The sequence below is a fragment of the Peromyscus eremicus genome, chromosome 8b (genome assembly GCF_949786415.1).
Source record: "Peromyscus eremicus chromosome 8b, PerEre_H2_v1, whole genome shotgun sequence".
Lineage (NCBI taxonomy): Eukaryota > Metazoa > Chordata > Mammalia > Rodentia > Cricetidae > Peromyscus > Peromyscus eremicus.
Window position 1 is genome coordinate 35,869,050 of NC_081424.1, and position 26,297 is coordinate 35,895,346.

The 26,297-nt window shown below is 43.8% G+C and overlaps 1 protein-coding gene across 3 annotated transcripts in view; it reads right to left on the minus strand.

Annotated features, from left to right (window-relative positions):
- Positions 1 to 26,297, minus strand: part of Map7 (microtubule associated protein 7) — a 140,788-nt gene that overhangs the window by 35,925 nt on the left and 78,566 nt on the right. Inside the window, exons 1-3 of one of the 3 annotated variants that reach the window (XM_059272682.1) lie at positions 18,379 to 18,535; positions 16,922 to 17,017; positions 13,144 to 13,221 (exon numbers count right to left, since the gene is read on the minus strand). In XM_059272682.1, the coding sequence (XP_059128665.1) occupies positions 13,144 to 13,221; positions 16,922 to 17,017; positions 18,379 to 18,472 (268 nt within the window). In that variant the 5' untranslated portion in view covers positions 18,473 to 18,535. Of the gene's footprint in view, positions 1 to 7,096; positions 7,204 to 13,143; positions 13,222 to 16,921; positions 17,018 to 18,378; positions 18,536 to 26,297 lie in introns of those variants that run through there. The other 2 variants (XM_059272683.1, XM_059272684.1) reach the window with 2 other exon arrangements.

Genomic DNA, 26,297 nt, shown 5'->3' on the forward strand with positions numbered 1-26,297 from the left:
ATCCTCCTGCCTCTACCCAGAAGTACTGACATTACAGGCATGAACCACCACACTTGGGTCAATGCTTTTTGTAATTCTGCAGCATTAACTATTTCTCAGAGTTAGTCTTTTGAGGATGAGGATCTTCTGCAAGAACTGAAGTGGCTCGCTGTTGGTAGAAGGACAAGGACAATTCAAGGGGAATCTGCCTTGAGTCGTTCAGGTCAGTGAGGAATCAGGCTTCCCCCAGCAGCTCTGTGGATGAGGAGTACTCGGCCCTGAGCTCGTCCATTTGGATTTCAGTCATCTGATCAAAAACAAGGAAACTAGTTTTCAAAGCTCCTTCCTATAGAAAAGCCTACGGTCCTAGAGAAATTCTCAGGCTCAAGTTAAATATTGACTTTAAGAAAGAACATGTATGTGCACTCAACACAACACACACTGAATGAATAAAGAGGGACACTGTGAGAAGCCATCTTGAAACTTAACAGGTGCACATAATCCCGACAGTTAGACGCAACTGCTTCAATCATATGTACTCAGGTATATAGTGTTTGGAGTTTTTACTTGAGAACACATTACAGGCAAGTTCTTAGTGATACTAGACATAGAATGGTAGGTTATAGTGGTAGATTTTTTTCTTCTGTTTTTTTTTTTTTTTTTTTTTTTTTTTTGAGACAAGGTTCTGTGTAGCCCTGGCTGTCATGGAACTTGCTCTGTAGACCAGGATGAACTCGAACTCAGAAATCTGCCTGCCACTGATTCTGAGTGCTGGGACTAAAGGAGTGTGCCACTACACCTGGCCCTACAATGGATCTACAAGGTGAAATGACTGTCTTCCTCTTACCATGGAACCTGCCATATCCCATTTCTATCTCCACGAGACATGTTTACCATTCATATTGTTCCAGAGTGTAACTATTCTGCTCTTAACTTTTTCTGCTTAAAGTCTCTTAGAGATCTTCTCATATTAAAATAGGAAAACCCAAATCTAACTGAATTTTTAATGGCTGTATAGCATCTTATTATTTATGCATTGTTCAAATAAACAATCACCTCTTGCTTGATAGGTTATCTGAAACATTTTTAGTTTTTTTTTTTCTTTTAAACTAATTCACACTTTGAGTGACGCCATTGCGCTAGCCACAGATCTCTGTAGATGGGTGGTTATACCACGCAGAAGCAGAGCTTTTGAGTCAGAGGGAATACTTTAAAAATCTGAAGCATCCCAGGTTGGGGAAGTGGCTCTGTGAGAATATGTTTGCACAGCATCTGTGAGGCTCTAGGTTTGATCCCAGCATTGCGGTGCAGTAATGAAATGGAATAAACATTTGTGACTAATTTCTTCTTTAGATGCAAACTCCTCTGACTGCCCAGTCCTGATTCCCTTGTCCTGTTCTCAACACAGCTTCCTGACTCCAGGCAATCTGAGCCTTGCTCTGCTCTCCAGCAATGTTTTCCCTCCTTCCTATTCCGGTTCAGTCTCCAGCTAATCCACTCTCGAAGGCAGCGACTTCACACCTGACATGCATGCCCTAACGTCCTTTGGAAGTCTGGGTGGGGGGAGCAGGAAAGGGTAAAGGCATCTAGTTAAAATTCAATCCCTGGGCTACAATCCTCATAGTCAGGGTTACTAATAACAAAATGATGCTCGGTTACTTTTTGGTGGTGCTGGGGACAAGTAATTTATATTTCTAATAAACCTCGCAGGTAGATCTGAGACAATCAGTCCTCTGATGGCACGTGAAGAGACCTGCAACATATGATCTTCTGAAGGGCTTTCTTGACATCTCCCACAAGCTTTAGCATTTCCTAATCTCCCATTTCTATGTAGCAAAAGACAGCCCTCCCCTCTTCCCCACTCCTAAGTTCCACACTTGAACACATCCAAACATCTTAATAATTACTTCCTGGTTCACTGTGAACTACTGATTGGCTCACACCCAATCTTGGTTAAGTTTTCTGGAATAAGTTCTATCAGAGTAAGTTGTGGGGAGACAAAGGAACTTTCTTGTTATGGGGGTTAAAATATAATTATACTTAAAGCAATGAGAATAGTTCTCTGGAAGAGTTCAGGAAAACTAACCACCATTTCAATTAAGAAAATGAAAGGCACCCATGGTTGTGTTACAAACCGCAAGATTTGACATCATTATTCAAGTGATTAATTTTACAACAAATAATCCTTTGAAAGAAGAATTCGCCGGGCAGTGGTGGCGCACGCCTTTAATCCCAGCACTCGGGAGGCAGAACCAGGCGGATCTCTGTGAGTTCAAGGCCAGCCTGGTCTCCAAAGCGAGTTCCAGGAAAGGCGCAAAGCTACACAGAGAAACCCTGTCTCGAAAAACCAAAAAAAAAAAAAAAAAAAAAAGAAAGAAAGAAGAATTTCTCTCTTCTTTGAAAAAAAAGTTGGGGCTGCTAGGGGGCAAACTAGCCTGGCATATTCATATTAGGGAAGCACTCCCCCTCGTAGCCACAGTCATCTCTATAGTCAAACCTTTTCCATTTCTGTCCTTAACAGGAAGTGGAGACCCTATTGCAGGGCTCCACCCTCCCCCACGCCCCAAACACAACAATCGTCTGTAAACAGTCATACAGAGAATAGGCAAACAATGTTGGAAAAGCAAATACTACTTTCTGGTCATCTTAGAGCCTGCTGGTGAGTGCCAGGATGAGCTGCTAAGTACAGATCATGCAACCTTTTAAACTGAGGTAACATAGGTATTCATTATTTTAAGAATTTAAAGTATATTTATTATGAATTTTAGTAATTTAAACTATTATTTAGTTTGAGGTCACACTTTTTTTTTCAGTAAGAATTTTGAACATAAGGAAAAAAAATTGTCGGGTGGTGATGGAACACACCTTTAATCCCAAGTACTTGGGAGGCAGAGGAGGCGATCTGTGAGTTCGAGGTCAGCCTAGTCTACAGAGTGAGTTCCAGGACAGCTAGAGCTGTTATACAGAAAAACTCTGTCTTGAAACAAACAAACATGAAAAAGAAAAAGAAATCATCTATTGCTATAGACTGAAGTGTGTCCCCCAACTCCACATTCCTGTGTTAAAGCTCTAATCCCCATCCCCAGTGTGACTGTATTTGGAAACAAGTCCTTTAGAAGGTAATAAAGACTGAACTAGCTGGGCATGGCGGTGCATGCCTATAACCTCAGCACTGAAGCTAAAGCAAGAAGACCACTGTCCCAGTCCCCCGGGCTCTGCAGAAGGCCCTGCTTCAAAAAGCAAAAACACAAAATAAGAAAAGTTCAAACGGGTCCCTAAGGAGGGGAGCCCTTATCTGATAGAATGAGTGGGTTTTTTGTTTTTGTTTTTGTTTTTTGCTTTTTGGTTTTTTTGTTTTGTTTTGGTTTTTCAAGACAGGGTTTCTCTGGGTAGCCCTAGCTGTCCTGGAACTTGCTTTGTAGACCAGGCTGACCTCGAACTCAGAGACCCACCTGCTTCTGCCTCCCAAATGCTGGGATTAAAGGCATATGCCACTACCGCCTGGCGAATAAATGTTCTTTTAAGAAGACATAGCAGAGCTCTCTCCCTCTCTCTTTGTGTGTGTGTGTGTATAATATATATATTTTTTAAAGATTTATTTATTTATTATGTATACAGCATATATGACTGCAAGCCAGAAGAGGGCATCAGATCTCATTACAGATAGTTGTGAGCCATCATGCGGTTACTGGGAATTGAACTCAGGACCTCTGGAAGAACAGTCAGCGCTCTTAACCTCTGAGCCATCTTCTCCAGCCCAATACGTATTATTTTTATCTTTACACTCTGTGTGTGCATGATGCGTTGGTGTGGCAAGTACCTTTACCCACTGACCCATTTTCATGGCCCATTCTTTTCTCTTTTGAAGCCTGTGCTCAGAGGAGGAGCCTCATAAAGCAGGCATGGACCTAAACACTGATCTGGGCATCCCTGACTCCAGACTGTGAGAAAATATAATTCTGATGCTGAAATCACCCAGCCAATGGAATTCTGTGAGGGCAGCAGCCCCGGATGGCCAATAAAGCTCGTTACATCTTTTAAGTCCTCAACATTTAACTTCATAAAGACTCAGCTTTATAACAGAAGAGCATGTCCAGACAAACCATAAAACACTGTGAATATTAACCTTTCATCCTTTGAAGTTATATAATTCGTTCCTAGTCCACAGGCTCTTAAACTAAAAAGAAATGGATGCCACCTCCCAAGCCTCTGTAACAGGGACAGGAGCAAATCAGTCCCACCTGAACTGCTGCCACCAGGATGCTTCAATGGCACAGTAAATGGGAACAACATGGGAAAACAGAAACGCACTATCAGTTCGGATTCTATTTAGAAATTGCACAGCACCTTTTGCCAAGAGGATTTAGGATGCAGAAAGGTAGTGGGGTAGACGCACAAGCTCACAGGAACTATATCCTGTATACCCATATCCTGCCCCTGAGCAGCTGTGGACCACTGGACAAGTGATGATGCCTGGGGTCCTCTCCCAAAACTAGTCCAGCGCTGACTTCCTGACAGGACGGCTGGTGAGCTCATGGTAACAGGCAGAACACTTGGTACAGTGCCACGCTCCGGTGTGGGTCCAACACGTGGACATCATGAGGCCGTGTGCTGATCCCAGTAACTCCTGTTCTACTGCCACAGACAGCACTCAGCTACTAGAAGGATACGGGAAGGAAGAACTCGGAGTGCTCACAGGCTGGGTGGACACCCCACCCGTGCCCATCACAGTCTGGGACTGTCCTGGTCCTGCTGAGCAGGCTTCTATCTAGACAGGTAAACGATGTATTTCACTGCTGTATGAGGAGAATGGAGAACACACGGATGTCATCAACTTCTGCAACATGTACAGTCTTGCCTGTTTCTTTTTTTCTTTTTTTGTGCTAGGGTCTGAGCCCAGGGCCTTATACTCTATCACTGGGCTACAATGCCAACTCGAATTTCAAAGTAAGGTGCAGAAGCATTCCCCGTAATGATGAGTACCAGAATAGCCAGTAGTGCCACAAAGGGTCAAAACGGACAGGGATAAGAACTTACTATATATAAATATAAATATATAATATATATTACATAATACACTATTTAGTAATATGCTATTAATAATTTATTTATTTGTTTTGAGACAGCATCTTGCTATGTATTTTAGGCCGGCTTGGACCTCACTATCTAACTCAGGCTGGCCTTTGCCTCCCCCGTGCTGGACTTAGAGGCATGTATCACCATACTTTGCTTTGTTTTCATTTTGAGTGTGAAGATTTGAATCAAGGGTTGTGGCTCCAGCTCACTGGTAAAACTCTTGCCTAACATACACAGGGCCTGAGGCTTGGTCTTCAGTCTTCATAATATTTATTCCAACACTTGCTGCAATTGTATACAGTCAAGTAAATGCATTTTTGTTGTTGTTGTTGCAAACACAATGAATATAGGCGACAGTTCTTTAAAGGAGATGTAGCTTAACTGAGCTCACTGATTCTGAGAAGGGGCCTGCGGGAAGGGAAAATAAGAGAATCTAGAGATGGAGAGTAAAATTACTTTCTAGGACTTAGAGCATTCATGTAGGAAATACTTAACTCATTTCATTTAATGAGGTTGGAGTTTTAGCCTAGTGGTAGAGTATGAATATGAAGCCCTGGATCCAGATCCCAACACACACACACACACACACACACACACACACACACACACACATACACACACGCGCGCGCGCACGCACGCACACACACACACACACACACACACACACACACAAAAAAAAAAAAAAGGAAAAAAAAAAAAGAAAAGAAAGAGAAACTGAGGCAACAACACACGCTGCAGAAGTTAATGACTTTTGAAATGGAAAGGAAATGATAACTAACAGCATAGAAAAGCACCCGGAACTTACAAACTGGTAAAGAAACTGTGAAATGAACAGTATTTATTTGTATTAAACCAATCCCCACTTCCAAATCACGTACACTACCCCTTCCTGTAAAAGGAAAACAGAAGAGAAAAAGGTTTTAAAATGCTGCAAGAACCTGGGAATGCTGAAGATGCCCCTAGTCTTTGGGAGGCCGAGCAAGTGTATCATGAGTTCAAGGCCAGACTGTGCTATATCCAGAGACCTTGTTTCAACCCCCTCCAGATTCCCCACCCTCTCCCCCAAATGGCAGATGGAATAAAATCAATCCTATATTAAGACCGGAACTTTTTTTTTTTTTTTAAAATGAGGCTAACTCTCAAATAACCAGACACGCTGTTTAAAAGACTCAGCGTATAGCTCCTTTACCAGTAACATACTTGCTGGTTATGCAAGGCCCTGGAGGTGATCTCCAGTCTACCAAGAAAAAGGAATAAGCAACAAAGAGCTATGAGACTAATGAAAATAAAAACGTAGTAAGTGAAAATATTACTACTACAAAAGTCGGCTTGGAATTGAAACGAGAAGATCCAAAGAAGTTAAATCATGTTCCCAAGATCACGTGGTGCAAAATCCCAGAGCTGGGATTTTTATTCAGCTGATTCCAAAGCTTGGAACCCGCCTGCACGTTCTCGCCTCCCCTAAAGCAGAACCTGCTCCTGCTTGTCTTCTCCCATAGGCTCCTGGGAACGCTGTGTGAATGCGCAGGCTCCTCCTCCGTGGCTCCCCTCAGAAGCCGGACACTGGACTCTGTCACACCTTAGAGACAGCTCTCAGATCCAGTATGCTCTCCCTAACCCTCTTGCTGGTATTGTTCGCTCTCCTGCCCTTCTGCACTGGACGCTCCTTTTCCTTTTACGTCTTCACATCTACTCTACCTGCTTTCCTCAATACACAAATCTGGAGAACCGTCAGCTCCCTGAACCCTCACTGCTGCTCACCCCGTCCACGATCTCTCCTGCCTGGTGGTCTGACGCTCAAGCCTCCTCCTGTCAGAAATCTCTCCTGGGTGTCAGTCTGAGGGTTCCCCAGCTCCATTCAGACACTGTCTGTACCCAAAGTGCCACTCTGCTCCTGCCTATGCTCACAATGTCTAGTCTAGCGGATCCTTTAAAGCATGCCCTGGGGTCCATTCCTAGCATGGAGGGGTTCTGTGGAGAAGGACGGAGGGACAGGAGGGAGGGAGGGAGAGCTGAAAGACTCTCAAGCAACATGACTTACATTGCTTTGATGAATGTAATTCAAAGCTCTCCCACTTGTTTATATATATATGGGATTTCACTCTGTAGCTTATGGCCTGGAAGTCATTAGTAGCCCAAGCTGGTTTTGAGCTCCGGGTAATCCTTCTGTCTCAGTATCTCAAGTGCTGGGATAAAGCTGTCTTTCCCTTTAACTGTAATTAGAGTATGCAGTCGACACCCACAACAACCCCAGAACACTGTCTCCTGTCTGAGGGGCTTCCCACTCCGCCTGTTTCCCTGTGCTGGAGGGCTAATGGAACCGGGGTGCTGGAATAGCAATTTACACATGTGGAAACCCTACAGCTCCCCTTGTGTGTGTGGGGAGAAGGACTCGTGATAAGGAAGCAAGACAAAGAGAAAGTTCCAGCAATTCTAATCTGTGTTTAGCCTCTGCTTGACCAATGGCTGACCTCGGAACTTCTGGTTACCATCCCAACCCTAATCTCAGACGCTCCTCAGGGGATGGATGCATCGTCCTCTCCTGGCTGCCTCACAGAGCCCTCCCAGGAACCACAGACATCCCTCTATCTGCTATTCCTTTGCTCAGAATAATCCGGCCTAGAGTGCCCGGCACCTAGTCACGTGACTGGCCACGCCCCTCCTTTATCATCATCGCCCGGAAAGAGGCTGGGCTCGTACTTTATAGGACCAAGTCATGTCCCGGGATTATCTTCACAGCCCTGCTCTCTGACCCGCACTGCTGTGAGACGTGGAAGTGAGGTAACCTGCTCCATATCTCACAACAAACTCCCGACCGTCTCACACAGAAGCAGCACAATGGGCTATTCTGGTAAAAGGTCTGGGCTGGAACCTCTCCGGTGACTAATGTTCCTCCTCCACACCGGGAGAGACAGGGAAGATCCCCATTACTCAACGTCACCCCTGGAATTAATTTATCATCTGCTCACAAGAATTCTTACTGCCCAGGTTTACGATCCTTTTATTCTCACACTTAAAGGCAAAGTAAATTTGGGAGTAAGAAGGTGAGCTGGTCATCTGGTTATTCACTTGATCTGAAGACCTTACTCAGACCCCGTTTATCTAACCCATTCACAGACGAGCATTTAGTCTTCCAGCCTGAGCCCCATCCTGACACAGCTGCTCTGGTGTGTGCTAATGTCCATGTTCCTCCCACAGGAGGCGTCTGGTCGCAAAGTTGTCTGGTTCCCGAGCTGTCTCTTACCCACACGCCAGTCTAGGAACGTCTGTATAGGAGTTCACCAGGAGCCAGGGTTTAGGCAGCCAGTGCTGAGACTGATCACAGATCAGTCTGTGATCTGGATGGGAGGCTGCCCGTAAGGACCGATGCCTTGATGCTGACACACTGCCCCTTTCAGGTCCCCATCCTTTTTGTGTCCTGCCCCCCCCCCCCCCCCCACTTCTTTTGGGACTAGTCTCTGAAGTCTCCAAAGCTTCCCTCACAACAAAATTGCTCTGGACATCAGAACGGGTTTCACACACGGCTCTAGTCAGGGTTATACCATCACTGAGGGTTTGCTAATTAATAGTAATTTGTTTGTCAATGTTTTGAGATGAACGCTCTATACCAGGTTGAAATAATTTATCTCTCAATTGTACTCACTAATACTGCTGTCCCTGAATTGATAACACATTAAAATTAGAAAGAAAGGAAAAAAAAAAAAAAAAGACCAAGTGATAAAGCTATGGCTGGAAGTCTAATCTAATTATCTCAGCTAATTTAATTGAAATTTGTTCCAAAGCTAAAATCATTTTTATATCATTGTGTTTTTTTGAAAATACATTCTGATAGATCTCTTGGACAGCTTTAAACTTAGCTGTAGAAGCCAACACAAGCTAATTAAAGAATTATGAGCTCAACAAGAGCTGTATCAAGGATAACATATATTCTGTAATAGTCTTTCATCGTTTAAAAATTTTAAATTGCATTTATATTTCATATGTGTGTAAGTGTATGTGGTACATTCATGCCACAGTACACACGTGGATTCTCATTCGGCATTAGGAGCCTTTATGCACTAAGCTCTCTCCATCCCTCTTCCCTGATTTTAGAGGACTGAGGAAAGTCCAGACAGCCCCAGGTGGGAATAAAAATATAGTCACATAAAGATTTTGGTCTCAGAGGGTCAGGGGTGTAGTTCAGAGCTAGACGGCTTACCTATAGCATGTACAACAACCTAGGTACCATAACAACAATAACAGCGAGAAGAAACACACACACACACACACACATAGACACACAAAGATTTGGTATTTGAAGAAGACAAAATAATTAGCAAATACTAATTTGTTATCAGTGTTTTTGAGATGAACGCTCTATGCCAGGCTGAAATGGAGATTTATCCCTCCACTGTACTCACTAATACTGCTGGCCCTGATTTAATAACACATTAAAATTAGAAAGAAAAAAAGGCAAAATAATAAAGCTATGTCTGGTCGGGCAAAGTCTAATATAACTACCTCAGCTAGTTTGCCAAATTACCAAAAGTATGCCAAAACACTTGAAAAATTAAACCTAACACTTCAAACTCACTCTATATTATTTTCAAAAAGAAATGTGGAGGACTATTTTTTTTTTTTGCTACGTATTCCTTAAATATTGCCTTGAACTTTGTCAAAATATTGTAGGAGTATTAATCTTAATAGGAGCACACGGAGGTTAGTAAGATTTGAAGTACAACTGTTCTATAGATTATCTTGTCTTACTCATCTGAGACACTGGCTAAGCTTAAGAATTTAGCACTCATGTTCGAGAACTACAGAAAATCAGGCAACGACACCAACTCGCAATACCTGTTGTATCACCTGCAGCTAAAGCGCATAGATTCACTTGATTTAGCATTCAACAATTAATTGTTGGACATTTACTATGCACAAGGCTACTCTGGATTCTTCTACTGGGCTTTAAGAATTGAAAAGGTACAACCCTTTTCCTTTATGGAAGGTGTACCCTAGTGGAGCCTAATATTATAGCAAGTAAGATATGTACCTATCTGTTTAGATGTTGACAGTACTAGAAAGAAAAGGGAATTCTAATCTGAGAATCTGCGAATCTGAGTACGGTGGTCAGGAAATAGCCCACCATGGAGCCAGCATTTCAATAAAATTTAAAGGGGAGAGAAGGAGCCCTCTAGGCTTCTCAGACAGTGTGTTCCAGGTGGAGCCAACAGCAATTAATTCTGACTCAAGGATGTGCCTGGTGGGTTGAAGGAACAGGAGGCCAACCACAGGATTCTGGCTTCTACTGGGTGAGAAAGCAAGCCACCAAGAGGTCTGAAGCAGAGGTGTGACATGAGAGCAGCCACATTCTAACTGGGTGGTGTTGAGAACAGCCAATCTGACAGTGACAGGGATAAGGAAACAAATGAGAGACCTTGGTGGTCTGCAGGAAGTGCCAGCAGCAGAAGGTACAAGAAGCTCTACTTCAGATATATTCTGAGGGTATTTACTGACATCCTCACAACCCAATTGAATTAATTATGGGATGTGAGAGAAATAAATGTTGGCTCAAACATTATGTAACCTTGGACTATTATTCTACTCCGTTTTGGAGTGAGAGATGGCAATGCAGCTGTCTAGAAGCTGGGTTTAAAGCAGATGTGGCGGCTCTCACTTGTAATCGCGGCACTCAGAGCGCTGAGGCAGGAGGAGTGCTGGGAGTCTGAGGCCAGCCTCGGCTGCGGAGAGACACCCAGGTCAAAAACTCTAAAAACAAGCTCTGTCACAGACAACAGGGAACACCTGCTGCCTTAGGAGGAGAGATGTGGGAACCATCAACATCTCCTGAGAGAGGGCTGAAGCCATCAGAACAAAGACCAGGACAAAGACATTGCTCCCTAGGTGGAAAATAAATAAATAAATAAATAAATAAAGCTTGGAAGGGAGACAGCAAGAGATATGCAGAAATCAAGAGGGTGTTTTAAGGAATGGCCTAAATTGATTTAGATGGAGTGATTGAGGAGACCACTTACAAAGCTTTTAAGATGGGGAAAGAAAAAAAAAGCTTTCCAAGAGCATATGCCCTATGTCCAACCAACCAACAGAGCAGTCTCACACAGGAAGAATTATACTGGATTTTATATGAAAAACGGAAGGATAATATAGAAAGAACAGGCCAAGTGACACAATCTGACCATGAAAACATTAAAGCATGACTCAGAGATTAACACAGACAATATTAACATCAATATTATTCATATTAATAGACCCTGCCTACTTGCCCACCAGTACAAGCACACCATGCCCCCGGATGAAACCACCCAATCCTTTCCTCCTGACTCCAGACTTTGCCTTTAAAAGATCTGGACTGAAAAACAAATCAACAAGAAAAAAATAGTAACTTTAAAATGATTTCAATGTTAATTTCAACCTATATCCAACAGGAAATAATCATTGGCCATTAATTTTTTTACGGTTCCCTTTTAAAATTGAAATATTTCCATAGATGTAGCACTACAAGGTTTGAAAGCATGGTAGAGTTGACATAACCGGCCTTTTTGTTGTTTGTTTATAATCGTTTATATTTCAAAGGTTTTCACTCATTAAAACCCTTTTGTTTTGAATACCCCCGTGCAGGCCGACTTGCCTAACCCACCTCACTACTATGGTGTGCACCGGAGGGGGTGGAGGCTTAACGGCCACCACAAGCCTGCTTTCCAGGAACTGCCCGTCTGCAGGAAACCCGGCAGAAGCGAGGGACAGTAGGTCTAGGAGGAAACAGTGGGCTCAGAGAAACGGCAGGGTTTGATTATTTCCCAGCAAGTCAGTGAAAACGTGTTTGAAAACATCTCAGCAGCAGCAGCTATGGCGCGCTGGGCCTGTAATCTCAGCAATAAGGAGACGGAGGATCCCAAGTTTGAGGCCGGCCTGGGCTACATAATAAGACCCTACGTCAGTAAAAGAAAAATCAACCACAATGGCTGATGGGATGGCTCAGTGGGTAAAATGGTTTTCTACGGGCCGGAAGACCTGAAGGTGATTCCCAAAACCTACATAAAGGTAGAAGCAGTGAACCAATCCATAAAGTTGTTTTCTGACCTCCAAACACAGTTTCACTTGGGGACACACACACACACACACACACACACACACACACACACACACGACATGAATGTGGGAAAGGAACTTGGGGAGGTACAGTAGTGGTGTGAGGAAAAAAAGGTGAGGGGGTTAATAACTGAAATGCTATCTATATAAAATTGTCAAAAATAAAAGTGAAATTAAAAAAAAAAACTGTTGTTGGATAGAAACCATAAGAACACTCAATATAAAAGTTCAGTTCTGGGGGCTGGGGAGATGGCTCAGCGGTTAAGAGCACTGACTGATCTTCCAGAGGACTTGGGTTCAATTCCCAGCACCCACATGGTGGTCCACAATCGTTTGTAACTCCAGTTCCAGGGGATCTGACACCCTCACACAGACATACACGTAGGCAAAACACCAATGTACATAAAATAAAAATAAATCATTTTCAAAAAGAAAAAAAAAAGTGCAGTTCTGAAAAACCAACAGAAGGTATCAAATGAAGGAAGGGTTGGCACTGGCCCCCAAAGCCAGTGTTCTAGAACACGGACCGTTCCTCCTCTGAGTGCTAGGCTGCCACTTCCTGGTCAGCAGGTCTTGTGACTCAGCTCGCCAGGTGGCTGCCGACCAACACTGGAGCTGCTGACCTTTCACGAGGGCCTCTGGTGAGAAGAGGAAGAGCTGGGACCTTGGCATCGGGTCTCTGCCTTTCCTGTCCGTGAAGTCAACAGCAGGATTATTGCCATGTGGACACCAGGAAGAGTCAGGTCTCATACCTTTGGACTGTTTTCCCTTTTCTGGTTTGGTAGACTGTGGACGACTGCTATTTAGTGCTACTCCCAAGCTTGGCTCATACACTAGGCGGCTCCACCAGCCACCAGCCAAAAACGCAAACGCACACAGAACAGCAGGGACGTTACAGTGATGCCCGCTCTCTCGGTATTGTGTCCCTTGTCCTAGGGCACAGAAGTTAGCCTTTCAGCAAGGCCGTCACTCATCAGACACACGCAATGCCGTTTGGACTACCTAGCTGCTTTTCCCGTTCCTCACGGCGTTCTCGGGCCAGGCGCTGCCGGTCATCAACCCGAAGCACAGGCGGAGGGTCTGAAATGAGATAGAAAGTAGGAGAAGAGTGAATTTAAAAAGTGGTGAAGAACAATCATTTACTCTAGCAGAGGACCTGAGTTTGGTTCCCAGCATCCTCCTGGGGGTGGGGTGGGGTGGTTCACAACTGCCTGGACTCCAGCCCCAGGGATCTCACAAGCTCTTCTGGCTTCCATGGAGACTTGCTCACATGGACACATATGCCCATACAGACACACATATACATATAATTAATTTTTTTTTCTTCTGTTTTTTGAGACAGAGTTTCTCTGTGGAGCCCTGGCTGACCTGGAACTCGTTTTGTAGACCAGGCTGGCTTTGAACTCAGAGATCCTCGCACTACTATGCCCAGCCTACATAATTAAATTTTTAAAAATTTTATTGAAATATTAATATTCTTATGCTTTGTTATCATTACCTTTCTGAGCGTCCCCAGGTATTTTTCTTCTCTTTTAAAGCATTAAGGATCTGAGGGTAAGCTCAGTGGTAGTGCTTGGCTAGTGTGTGAAAGTCCTTGGTTTCGATTCCCCACATCATCAGAAAAAAAACAAAAAACCAACAAACAACTCAAGTAAAATCATGATTTTTCTGAAGCCTTTTGATATTTTCATCAGATAATACAATATTTGTGTCACTAAACTTTCAGATTTCTATTATTCTTATCAAATCTGAGCTGCTTACACTGTGGTTGCGACCCCTCTGTGGGGTCATGTAACGGAAGGCGGGCATCATGAAAACCTGGGCAACAGGGCAAGTCTTCTGGACTCACAACAACCAAAAATGAATTCAAAACCAAACGTGTAGCGAACCATGGTGTTCTTGGTACTGCGTGCTGTGCTGTGCGCCATGCGCTTCTGCCGCAGCCTTGGTTGGGAGCACACTCCAGGAAGTGTCCTGTGCATGCCACCACGCCATGCCACCCACACCAGGGAACACTGCCTGAAGTGACTCAGCTCAGACTCAGGACTTCTGTATGGTATGAACTGCAGTGTCTTTACTGTACGTGGCAAGTTTCTGCTCGAACCAACACTTCATGGTTTAATTACAGAAAACGGACTTAATACTTCCGTAAGGTCATTCACCAGCGCGGAAACAACAAGTTGATACATCTTTGGACTGGGTTTTTGTTAGACTATTTGTGTGTGTGTGTGTGTGTGTGTGTGTGTGTGTGTGTGTGTGTGTGTGTGGTGTGCATGTGTACATTAGTTCATGTGTGTGAATGCAGGCATGTGCTTGCCATGTACATATGAGGAGGCCAGAGGACAGGTGGAGGTCTTCTGTCACTTTTTTCTTTTGGGACAGGGGATCTCAGTGACTTAGGACTCACAAACTAAGCTAGGCTGGTAGACCAGTGAGTCCCAGGATCCATTTGTTTCTGCCTCCTCAGTGCTGGGATTACAACGGCGGACCAATGAGACATTGTGGGTTCTGGGGAACTAAAGAGGTCTTTTGCAAGGCAAGTACTTTATTGAGTGAACCATCTCCTCAGTCTTCAGATTCTTAATTATTAGGAGGTTTCAAATGTTTCTGTCGGATGATCCATCCCCACCTCCAAAAGTCATAATTGTGAAATCAGAAAGGGCTATGTGGCCTTGCCCAGGCAATCTGTCAAGGGTCATCCACGGAGCGGGTGTGCTACCATGCATTTTTGATGAAAGCAAATACTATTTTGAAGAAAAGAAAAACAGAACTAATCGAGGTAAAATTAGAAGAAAAATGTTTGCTTTGTTACTTAATGTTCCTTAAATTTGAGGTTTATGCACTCCTACACACTAGCAATATAAAGGTTGAAGATCAACCACAAAGGACATTATGATAAGTGTTTTAGAGAAGTTACTTTTAAAAGTACACATACAAGTTCTGTTAATGGTATCATTCTAAAGATGTAATCTTCTATCTTGTTTTCAAGCACATCCCACATTTCACCCCAAATTTTGAAAGATGATTTTAATAATACAAATATATGGTATGCCTCTCCTACGCAAAAGGAACAATGAGAAACCCAGGTCATATGAAGAACTGGGGGTCCTAAGGAGAAGAATTCCTGAATATACAATACAGTGCTTCCCTTCCAGATGACCTTTATTTTTATTATTTATGGTTATTTGTGTGTGTGTGTGTGTGTGTGTGTGTCTGTACATGCACATGAAGGTCAGAGAAGAACACCAGGTGTCTGGCTCTATCACTCTCCACCTTATTCTCTTGATATAGAGTCTCTCACTTAGTACCCTGCCCCCCACCATATTAAAATAAATACAATCTAAACAACATTGGAAAAAAGGGAATTTCCACTTTGGGTTGGGATAGAGATAGTGTCACAATGCTTGCCTAGTATAAAGTAAGGCCTTGGGTTTGCTCTCCAGCACAACAAAAACAAATAAACAAAACCAAAAGGAACTTCTACTTCCATAGAGTGCTCACATGAAGATTAGGAGTTCAAGGTCTACTAGAGTAAGTCCCTTGGGGACACAGTACCCTCTCCAGTCCCATGCACAGAGAAACCTCCAAGAAGTACAAGCTGTTGGCGGGGAAGGTGGGCTGTTGGCAGGAAGGTGGGCGGGCAGAGGTGGCTGAGTAAAGGGAAGACCTCTGCCTGCTCATTAGGATGTGGCTGATACTGCTCACGCAACAATATCCACTTCTGTCTTCCTCCTAAATGACAAGCCAGATTTATCTACTTCGATAAAGATGCTTTCCACATGTCAAAAAGACAAAACTAAGTATACTGGAGGCTGTTTTGTGAGCCCGGACCCAGGCATTTCTGTCTGTCTTCTCACTGATGCACGGAAGTTGAGTGAATATTCCGGCTTGAATAATGTATGAAGCAGGTTTCCAAGAACCTCGGGGACTCTCATCATCATTGTGCTGCATGTTCAACTTGCCCAGGAGCCACACGGTGGCTGTGGGATGCTGGGAAGAAGGTGGCGCTGCCCGTTCAGATGTTTGTGTTATGTTTACAGTTTGTTTCTTTGTGCCGCTGAATGGAACAGATCATGAATCACAGCGATTACATGAAATTACTCTGTAGGTTGGTTATGATCATTGCAAGGAACCGAACAAAGGCTTACTACTCTCGTGGGTGTCTTCGCAAAGATGTGAGTGGGTTTTCAGAAAAGCCACAAAAGAGAGATACAATAATGCTGGGCATACAGGCTCAAAAACTGTGCTATAACTTGGCTTCAAACATAGCTCCTTTTAGAACAGTGGTTCTCAACCTGTGGGGCGCGACCCCTTTGGGGGTTCAAATGACCCTTTCACAGGGGTCGCCTAAGACCGTTAGAAAACACAGGCATTTACATTAAGATTCATAACGGTAGCAAAGTTACAATTATGAAGTAGCAACAAATATAGTTTTATGGTTGGGTCACCACAGCACGAGGAACCGTATTAAAGGGTCGCAGCTTGAGGGAGGTTGAGAACCACTGTTTTAGATGCTGCTTGATGTAAATGAATGTGTCCATGAATGTCACCTCAGTGACTATCAAATGATTTCAAAAGGCTTGTGTTTTCATTTCCATTTAAAAGAGTGAACTCTAAGGCAATTGAGAGATTTTTATTTTTGCATCACAAATCTATGTGAGAGGGTTTTGGTGGCCAGGACAGGACCAAGCACTTCTAAATTCTACCTTTAGTTTCTACGTATCATCATGTGTCCGAGAAATAACCTTGCCCTTCTCCACACAAATGCCCAATATCTTACCTGGCTTATTTCCTGAGTGGTTGCTATTTTGTCCTGAAACTGTAGAAGCGGGGCGGCTGGGAGTTTTCTTTTCTTGTACTTTACAGCCATCAGGCACTACAGAGTGAGACAAAAGGAGACATCTCATGAGTTCCTTAAGACTTATTCACAAGCATTCAGTCATTCAGTGTTTACCGTTAACCTTTGTATCAGGTAGGAGGCTAGAGTCAAAAATACAAAGTAGTAGTTACAACTCCCACCCACAAGGAGCGCACTGCTCAGCAGAAGAGCCCAGTCCTGTATTAATGGCATGTTCCAGGGCCCAGAAGGAACTCAGCCTTGCTGTCACATTTCACACAGAAGGCAGTCTTCAGGAAGCACTGCCTGAAAACCAAGTCTTTTTGCTCTTGTTTTGAGACAGTCTTGGATAGTATGTATTGGGTTACCCTGGTGCTTACTATGTAGCTCAGGCTGGCCTCAAACTCAGAGAAAATCCTCCTGCCTGAATACTGAGGTTATAGGACATAGTCTTTGAGCTCTGTTCTTAGAAAGGTCAAACAACAGCTAGGCGGTGGTGGCACACGCCTTTAATCCCAGCCCTTGGGAGGCAGAGTCAGGTGGATCTCTGTGAGTTCGAGGCCAGCCTGGTCTACAAAGCGAGTTCCAGGACAGGTGCAAAGCTACACAGAGAAATCCTGTCTCAAAAAAGCAAAAGAAAAAAAAAAAAAGAAAGGTCAAACAAGGAATTTAAAACAGTCCACAAACGTAACCACGTAGGTCACCCAAAGGGAACCAGGAGACAATGTATACTAGGGTTTTGAGAAGGTGCCGGCCCAAGTTCAACTCAAAGACAATCAACATTATTTCGTCTCCAGTGCTGGGTATCAGATCACTGTCTCACAGCTGCTAGGCAAGTGCGCTAGTCGGCCGCATCCTCAGCACAGCAAAGACTCTTAGATGCAGGGACTGTATCCTAGAACAGCAGCAGAGGGCACAGATAAGAGGCGTTTCTCTGGTTCTTAGAAATACAGGATGCTCCGTGTCCGGGACAGCTGTTTCACATAAATTACTTGACTGAACTGGTTTTCAGAGGATGTTTGCTGCAATTTCAGAAACCTTGTCCAAACCCAAGTCTTCCTCTCTTCCTGCTTGTACGGCTGCTCCACCTTCAACCCCGACCTCAGTTCAGATACTGTTTTCCCACTAAACAGGTCCTTTGGAGTCACCCCTGGCTTCTCTTTTTTCTCCCTACACTAGATTCATTAGCTCTTTCTGATTTTCCTTGAAAAGCATCTGACCTCTTGTGACCATCTCTCCACCAAGTGTCTTCAGTCATTCACTCTTAGCTGACCTCACCACGGCCCCTTCAGTCTGTCCTTACATCGGTCATCACCTGAGAATACTTCAGACCCTCCCTCTGCTCAAAACTCTCCAACAATACCTCCCACTCCACCCAGAGGAAAACCCAGGGTTTCTACCATGGTCTGGAAGGTACAGTGTGCTTAGGTCTTCATAGGGTAGCGCTTCCCAATCTGCTTTGCTCCAAGAGAACCAACTGCCTCCATAGTCCATCTCAGACTCTGAGCATGTACTCCCAAACTCTTCTTCCAGATGGAGTCAGCGTCTGGGTCTGTGCTTCACTTTCTTTGTGTCTCTGCTCAATTGTGACATCAGAGTCCTCTTGGCCTATTTAAAAATGGCACTCAACCGCTCCACCCCAGCCTGCCTAATTAGTCCTCATCCTTGGGCATCTTACTATGATTTCCTTTTCTAAGGTGACAGAACAGGACATTATCTAGAAAGCAGGGTTCCATCTGATCAAGGGGTTTGAACCTAAACAGTGAGATGACAATTACAGTTCATGACGACTAAGTTTAAAAGAGCTTTCCAGATGTGTTTCCTCCCTGCCCCCCTCTCTTCTCTCTCTCTTGTTCTCTGAGATGAGGTCTTGGAGTCCAGTTTGGCTGGTCTGTGCTCATAATATAAGCCAGGTTGACTTCTAACTCATGGCGCTGTCCCTGACTTAATCTCCCAGGTGCTGGAATTTCAGGCATGTACAACTAACTACACCTGAGGAAAAAATGACCATATCTACAAGTGGATTGTAGAGACCCAATCTCTGCCCTTTGAGCGAGGCAAACGCTAATTTTTTGTGGCTATATTTCAATTACATACGGAATTTGCTAGCTGGATTCAAACAACCTCTCTGCCTTAAGTGACAGCTTCCAAGATAAACACTGAGGAGTGGCTTGTGCTTACTATACTGAGTTCTTTTTTTAAACCTTACTTTCTGGAAAGCTTTGTAAAGATTCAGGAAAACTGCATCATCTGAACCACGAGTTAAATCAAATGGCCCTTAAAAGAGGAAAATGATTCAGTAGAAAGGGCTGACAATGTGGCTCAGTGGTAGAGCCCTCACCTTGAGTAAGGTAAAAGCATCCATCTTCAGCACCAGTGGCGACGAGGATTCAGTAGAATGGGCAGATAGTAAATGAAAAGTTAAAATAGCAGATGGCCTTGATCACGGGCTCCTATCAGTACTTGCTACTTAAGGAAACTTTATTTAAGCATCCATTTTCCAGTCGGAAAAGGGTAATGTTGTGTAGTGCATACCACGGTGAAGGGGTGGTGGTGGTTACACCAGGGTAAGTGTAAGTGGACCAGGACAGGCCCTGACTCTGACCCAGGCAAGCAGCAGATGTCAGGATGGCTCCACAATACTGTTCCATGTGCACTTATTTCAAAATCATGTGGCCAGTGGTCACCATGTAGCAGGGGACGCCCAGACGGACTAGGGTTGGTCTACAGCCTCATAATTAGAGAGGCAGCCCCTGAAACATCCACACTGGGGTGTCATGGGAACCTCTGTTGTTCACTGCGATACAGCAAGCTTTTCCCTCACGTAGTAAGTCAATCTCTCAAAAGTGGCTCGTAAGTAATCCTTAAGTAGACGTGCCACAGGGACTGGGAGCTAGCGGCGGATAATTTTTTTTTAATACTGTCATTGCCAGCACATAACAAGCTGTTTAAGAAAGTCTCACTAACCCTTTACTTTTATGTTACCATCTTGAAGTTTTATTATTAGAGGAAATGGGCAGATTCCTAGGAAAAAAACCAACTGTTGGCATACACACACACACACACACACACACACACACACACACACACACACACAGTTTACACATTATCATGAAGGCTACTTGAACTTTTTCTGCATTATTAAGAAAATCATGCATATACACAAAGTAAAATGTACTAAAGAGGGTGTTCCACTGAGCGGGCTTCGCCATGCACGGCTGCAATTCCAGCACTTAGGGACTGAGGGAGAGATGAGATGACTGCAAATTTTCAGAAAAATGATCACTTCAATTTTTAGATAACTAGAACACAACCGCACCACTGGTTTAAAAATGTATTCCATACATTTTCATCTGTTTCTTGCTTGGCATCATCACCCAACATCATTCTATTTTTCTATGATGATTGACTTTCTTTCTTACGACAAATACCAACTCCGGCTGAGTATTATATCAAGGCCCACAACACGTGTTGTCACCTTTCAGAATAAGCCCTGAGATTATGACAAATACCAACTCCGGCTGAGTATTATAACAAGACCCACAACCGTGTTCGGTGTGAGTCGTGTTTCTGAATAAGCCTCAAGAAAAGCTCCCCTCTTCTGTTTGGTTCTAATTTGCTTTACTGTACAAAAAGCCAAATGTCAAAGATAAATTTCATGTTCAACAGCCTTAGGCATCAGGGAAATGAAGTGAACATTACATGGAGGCTGGTGGTGTGGTCCAGTGGTTAGAGCACTTAGTGTGAGTAAGACCCTAAGTTCCCAATACTGCAACAACAATTGATAACAGCAGCAACAAAACTCAGGAATGAAAACCAACTATATCGAGACTGTATCTCAGCCAGCTAGCATGGCTACCCTTGAGAACACAAAGACTGGGGCTCATGGCTAAAAGCATTTATTGCTTTTGTAGAGGACCTGAGTTTGGTTCTCCAAACCCGGGTTGGGTGGCTCTTAACCACCTGTCACTAACTCCAGCTCAAGGGAATCCAACACCCTGTTTTGGCCTCTGCAGGCCTTTGCACACACGTATCACATCTTCCCTGCCTCCCAGCCACATATATAATACAGACATAAATATATATATATTTTTAAATCTTTGAAAAAAAATCTCACCAAAAACGAGACTGGGTAAAGTGCCCATGTGCAAGCCCAGGGACACAGGGTGGAGGTGTGAATGAGGATGGCCCCAAGAGGCCCAGATATTTGAGTGCTCGGTCATTAGGGAGTGGCACTATGTAAGAGACATTAGGAGGCGTGGCCTTATTGGAGGAAGCTTGTCACTGGGGGTGGGCTTTGGGGTTTCAAAAGCCCAAGCCACGCCCAGTGTCTTGACTCTTCCTGCTGCCTGCAGATCCTGATGTGGAACTCTCAGCTACTTCTGCCTATGTTCGCCATGCTCCCGAGGGCTGGGTTACAGGCCTACACCACCATGCCAAGCTTGAATCGTCAGACTTTGTGCTCCGCTACCATATGAGTCCACGTTTCATCAACTATTTCTTTGATGATTATAGTAAGTACAAGACAGGCAGACCTGAATTGGATCCGAAACCTGGTTCTCATTTGCTAAGTGACAATTGGGGACATACTGCCTACATCACTGAGGTACTGGGAGGATGAGCTGGGAAGATACGTGCTAACAATTTACACAACTCTGTCACACAGAAAGTTTGTTCAGGCCTTTCTCCCAACTTTTACACCCTTCCAGTGTCTGGAGACCTCCATGTCAGCAGCGGATTTCAGAGTCAGCTCCTTTTGTGTGAATCCTCGGCATACCACTTAAGCTAAGTCTCCCCATTTCCTTTTGGAAAGAAAGCAAAGAGACGCAGTGCTGTGAAAATAGCGTCTAGGAAGGCACCCCAGTGCCTTGCCGGTGGTAAATCACACGAAGTCATTTGGCTCTTTCCCTATTCCCTGCACACTTAGGAAACTGGCTTTCTCTCTCCTCGGAGCTGTGGGGAAAGGAAACATAGACCAACGTGGTGACAGTGTTCCTGGGGAGCAGGCAACAGATGTGACAGGAAAGCCTGGTCCAGCGTGGGCTTCGAAGGCATTCAGCTCAGCTATAATCACCTCCCAGGGGCCCCTGCAGACACTGAACATGTTGGCATGGTTTTCAGCGTATGAGCTGGTCTGGGAAAAGCCAATAATCAATCTTGCTGGAGTCTGACTGAGGATCTTTTTCTAAGACTTAAAGACCTTTCTGATATCAAGTGAAAAAATAAGCCTTAAAAACCTCAATCATCATAATATTAAAAATAAATTATTCATATTTATTTTAATAGTACAGGGAATTTCACTATAGAAGAACAACACTGGGTTGGAGAGTTAGTCCAGGAGTAGGGGGCCTTACCTACCACATGTGAGGCCCTGGGTTTGGTTATCAGCATTACCACCATCTCCCAATAAAAAAAAGGCAACAAAACCAAAAACAAAGCAAAAAATTCACCAAACAACAAAAAACAATGAAAAGAGAAATTTATCTTCAGCTTTCCAAAATTAAAAAAAAATTGAAACTCTTAGAAAACTATTAGACAGGGCTGCACATACAATCTTTAAATGTATTGGTAGGAAAAGAAAACATTTTAAATGACTCAGGTGATTTTCCAATATTGTTTACTTGCATCTTTTCCTCATGTCCAAACAGGAAAACTGAGCCATATACCATGACTGATGCTCAATAAGCTTTTGCCAGCCTTAAGAAACCACGAACGATCTTCCTGCTCCTTTAAAAGCTTTATTCCATTAGTGTCTAAATGAGCTTGCTGGAGGAAGGCCAAGAGGAAGCATACAGGCAAAATGCCTTGTGGCCAGTCTTGGGACAGTCTCCCTGATGCACTCAAAGCCAAATACCGGGGGCCGTCGTTCACTACACACGATGCAGCTCCAGACAAGCTGTGACTGAGCCTGCACAGTCCACACCCGCTGTGACTTCCTAGGTTCCTGGGATGGCCTCTCTCTGCAGGTCCTGGGGGGTTTCCATGCTTTGTTTCCACTTTTGAATGTATGACGTGATGGAAGTGCCTTCCTTTCAACAGCTGGATATAACCGGTCTAATGAGTGAGCTGCTCATTTGGTAAGAATTCACATTTTACAGCACATTAAAAAAAATGGAACCGGGGCTAGAGAAATGGCTCAGTGGTTAAGAGCACTGGCTGCTCTTCCAGAGGACCCGGGTTTAATTCCCAGCACCCACATGGCAGCTCACAACAGTCTGTAACTCCAGTTCTAGGGAACCTGATACTCTCACACCAATGCACATAAAATAAAGTTAAATAAAAAAAAAAATGGAACTGGAGAACAAACCTCGGGCCTTGAGCTTGTTAGCCAAGAGCTCTCCCCTGAGATAAATCTAAGCCCTTGGTTGAAACAGGGTCTCAGGCCAGCTTTGAACTCATGATCCTTCTACTTTAGCCCTCTAGTCCTGGGATTATAGGCATACAACATCATGTATGAATTTAGTTTTGACTGAAACAGATCACATGAAGCCAGATGTGGGATTTTTCTACTTGTGGCATTAGTCAATATTAAAAAAGTTTAATATTTTATCAGACAAGACTCAAAAATCAAATGATCAAGCAAGTATGTGAGGGATTATAGTGCCACTGTCCAAACACAAAGAGAATATTGCCTGCACTGTGTGGGAAATCACATGGCCATTACAGCCCCAGCTGACGGCATCCGTAAGGACAGAGAGGGACAAGCCTGTCAGTCTCCGAGACATGCAAATCCCATCGTCTCCTCAAGTCATTCACCAAATTTGTTTTGACAATTGGGTCTAAAACAGCCCAAGAAACAGCCACCTAAGCTGAACACGAGGGAAAGCGTATCTTAGTACATATATGCTCAACATATTTTATGGGAATAAGAAATCACCTATTAAACTGTGTTGTTTACTACTGAAAACATCCCCTTGATTCACCTTACAGAGCCCCCAGACACTGAGTCAACAGGACTAAACTTTACACACTTTAAATTCAATTAAAAACTTTTTTTTTTTGGTTTGAGACGGGGGTCTCATGTAGCCCAGGCTGGCCTTGAGTTTACTAGGAGACAAGGATGACCTTGAACCTCTAATCTTCCTGAATTCACCTCCCAAGTGCTGCACTGCCGCACTAGGTAGGAAAAGGCTTTTCAAAACGATTAATTAAAAAAAAAGTGTGGGGACACGTTTGCGTTGGTGAACATGTGAGTGCAGGTGCCTGATTTGTCTAGAAGGGAGTGCTGGATTCCCTGGAGATAGGAGCTGGCAGTTGTGAGCCACCTGATGTGGGTGCCAGGCACTGAACTTGGGTTCTCTGCAAGACAAACATTAACCACTCAGCCATCTCTCCAGCTCCAGGAAAAATTCTTGTATCTTAAAACAAACCAGTAGACACATGGAAAAGTTTCCTTCAGACACAGGCTAAGCCTCTAAATAAAACACCACATTTTCTACCTATTGTGGCATTCGCCAGGCTAAGCCGCAAGCCTTTCCGGGTTCACTGGTGCCTTAGCTCTCCAGCAACGACGCCCATCCCAGTGTTGGCTGCTACACACATTATCCCGTCCCTCAGGAATTATGTGTATGACTAAACAAAGTCCAGGGCAAAGTACACGAAGGGAGGAGAGCCTAACCATGGGAAAGGTTTCCAGTTATCACGAGAAACAGCGAATCGGAGTGTAATTATCACCCAGCGAAGCGTCAACAGCTGCATACAGTTATAAAATTAGATGAAATCAATTAAGCTCAGTCTGTAATTAGAAGGAACTATCTAAATAACTTGGAAAAGAGAAATAATTAGAATCCAGCTTCATCAGACTTTACTTAGTTTAAGCAAAGTGAAAGGGGTTGTTTTTTACTATACCAGGATAGTGATTTACTTTAAGGAAAACGCCAACATTTTACAGACTTACTATGCCAGTTACAAAACAGGAAAGCTTTCACACTTAAATGTGAAAGTGTAATCAAAGTAAAAAATGTACAACTCCTGGAAACAGCCCTCAATAAATAGTGGGCTCAGTTGAAAATATTAGTTTGGAAAAAAAATTAAATCCTGAGTATTAGATGGAAGAGTTTAATCAGTGAAACTTGTTGCTCAGTAACAAGAATTGTTATTCTTCTGCAATAAATCAGTAAAATATTTTAAAAATTCTTACATAAATTTCACACAAACTTGACGAAGAATGAGTGGTAGGTAGTGAAAGACAAATTTCATCCCAATTCATGTCGGTGACCACTAAGCTTTGAACTTAGCCATGTAAAATTACAGGTCGGCGCATTTCCCCGTGCCGCGGCCATTTCCACACCTGCCACTTTGCTCTGGACTTCCACTGGACCCTCAGCCTCAGCATCTCCCCAGGTATCCACAGTAAGTCTCCTTTTGTTTCTTTTTTGCAGCAGCACTGTGTTCACCAGAACGCGCCCTGGCCCCAGCCTTACCCATGGTCCACATTCTCACACCAGAGTGGTACATTTGTCACAAAGGGCGCACAGATAGGGACATCATCAGCATCACACGGCCACACCTCACATTACAGTTCACGCGACACAGATCCACGGTCTTTCATAAATGCATACTGGTTTGCATTCACTGTCACAGCAGCGTACAGAATCCCATCGTAGTTAGCTCAATCCGCTCTCATGGATTGTCTCAAGCTATTCTTAACACCATCACTTGTTTTCTTTGATTTTGACAATGCTGCCATCTCCCCAACACTACTTGACACTGTAAAATAATGATTTCATTAATTCTTTGAGGATTCATACAATGCTTTTTGATTCATGTTCACCTTCTCCCAACTTTTCCCAGATCCATACCTCCTTACTCACCTAACTTCCCGTTCATCGCCCACCCCCTGCTGCCAGAGAGTCTTACTATGTAACCCAGGCTCCCCTGGAATTTGCACTGCTGGCTAAGGCAGAAAAAACATTTGGTTATCTTCAGCTTTGGTACATAGGCCTTTCCACAGGCCTACACTGTGCGCTCTGTGACTTAGGTATTCCTGCTTTCTATCAGAGTCAAACCCCCAGTCAAGAGCACTGACGTGAACGTTAAGCTGGGTAATTCTGGGGTCCACTCAGGCTCCTGTAGACACACCTTGCCATGTAGGAAACTGATATCTGCATGTAACATGAAAACACAGGAACAAAGAATGATCAGCACAGGGTATAAAATCTACCTTGAGTTGACTCCAAAACTGGGTTACATCATGCTGTGAGTGAAGGTATCATCATGCTTTTTCTTTGACACAGCTCTTATATAGCCCAGGCTGGCCTCACTATGTAACTGAGGATAATCCCTGAACTCCCAATTCTCCTGCCTCTACCTCCCAAGT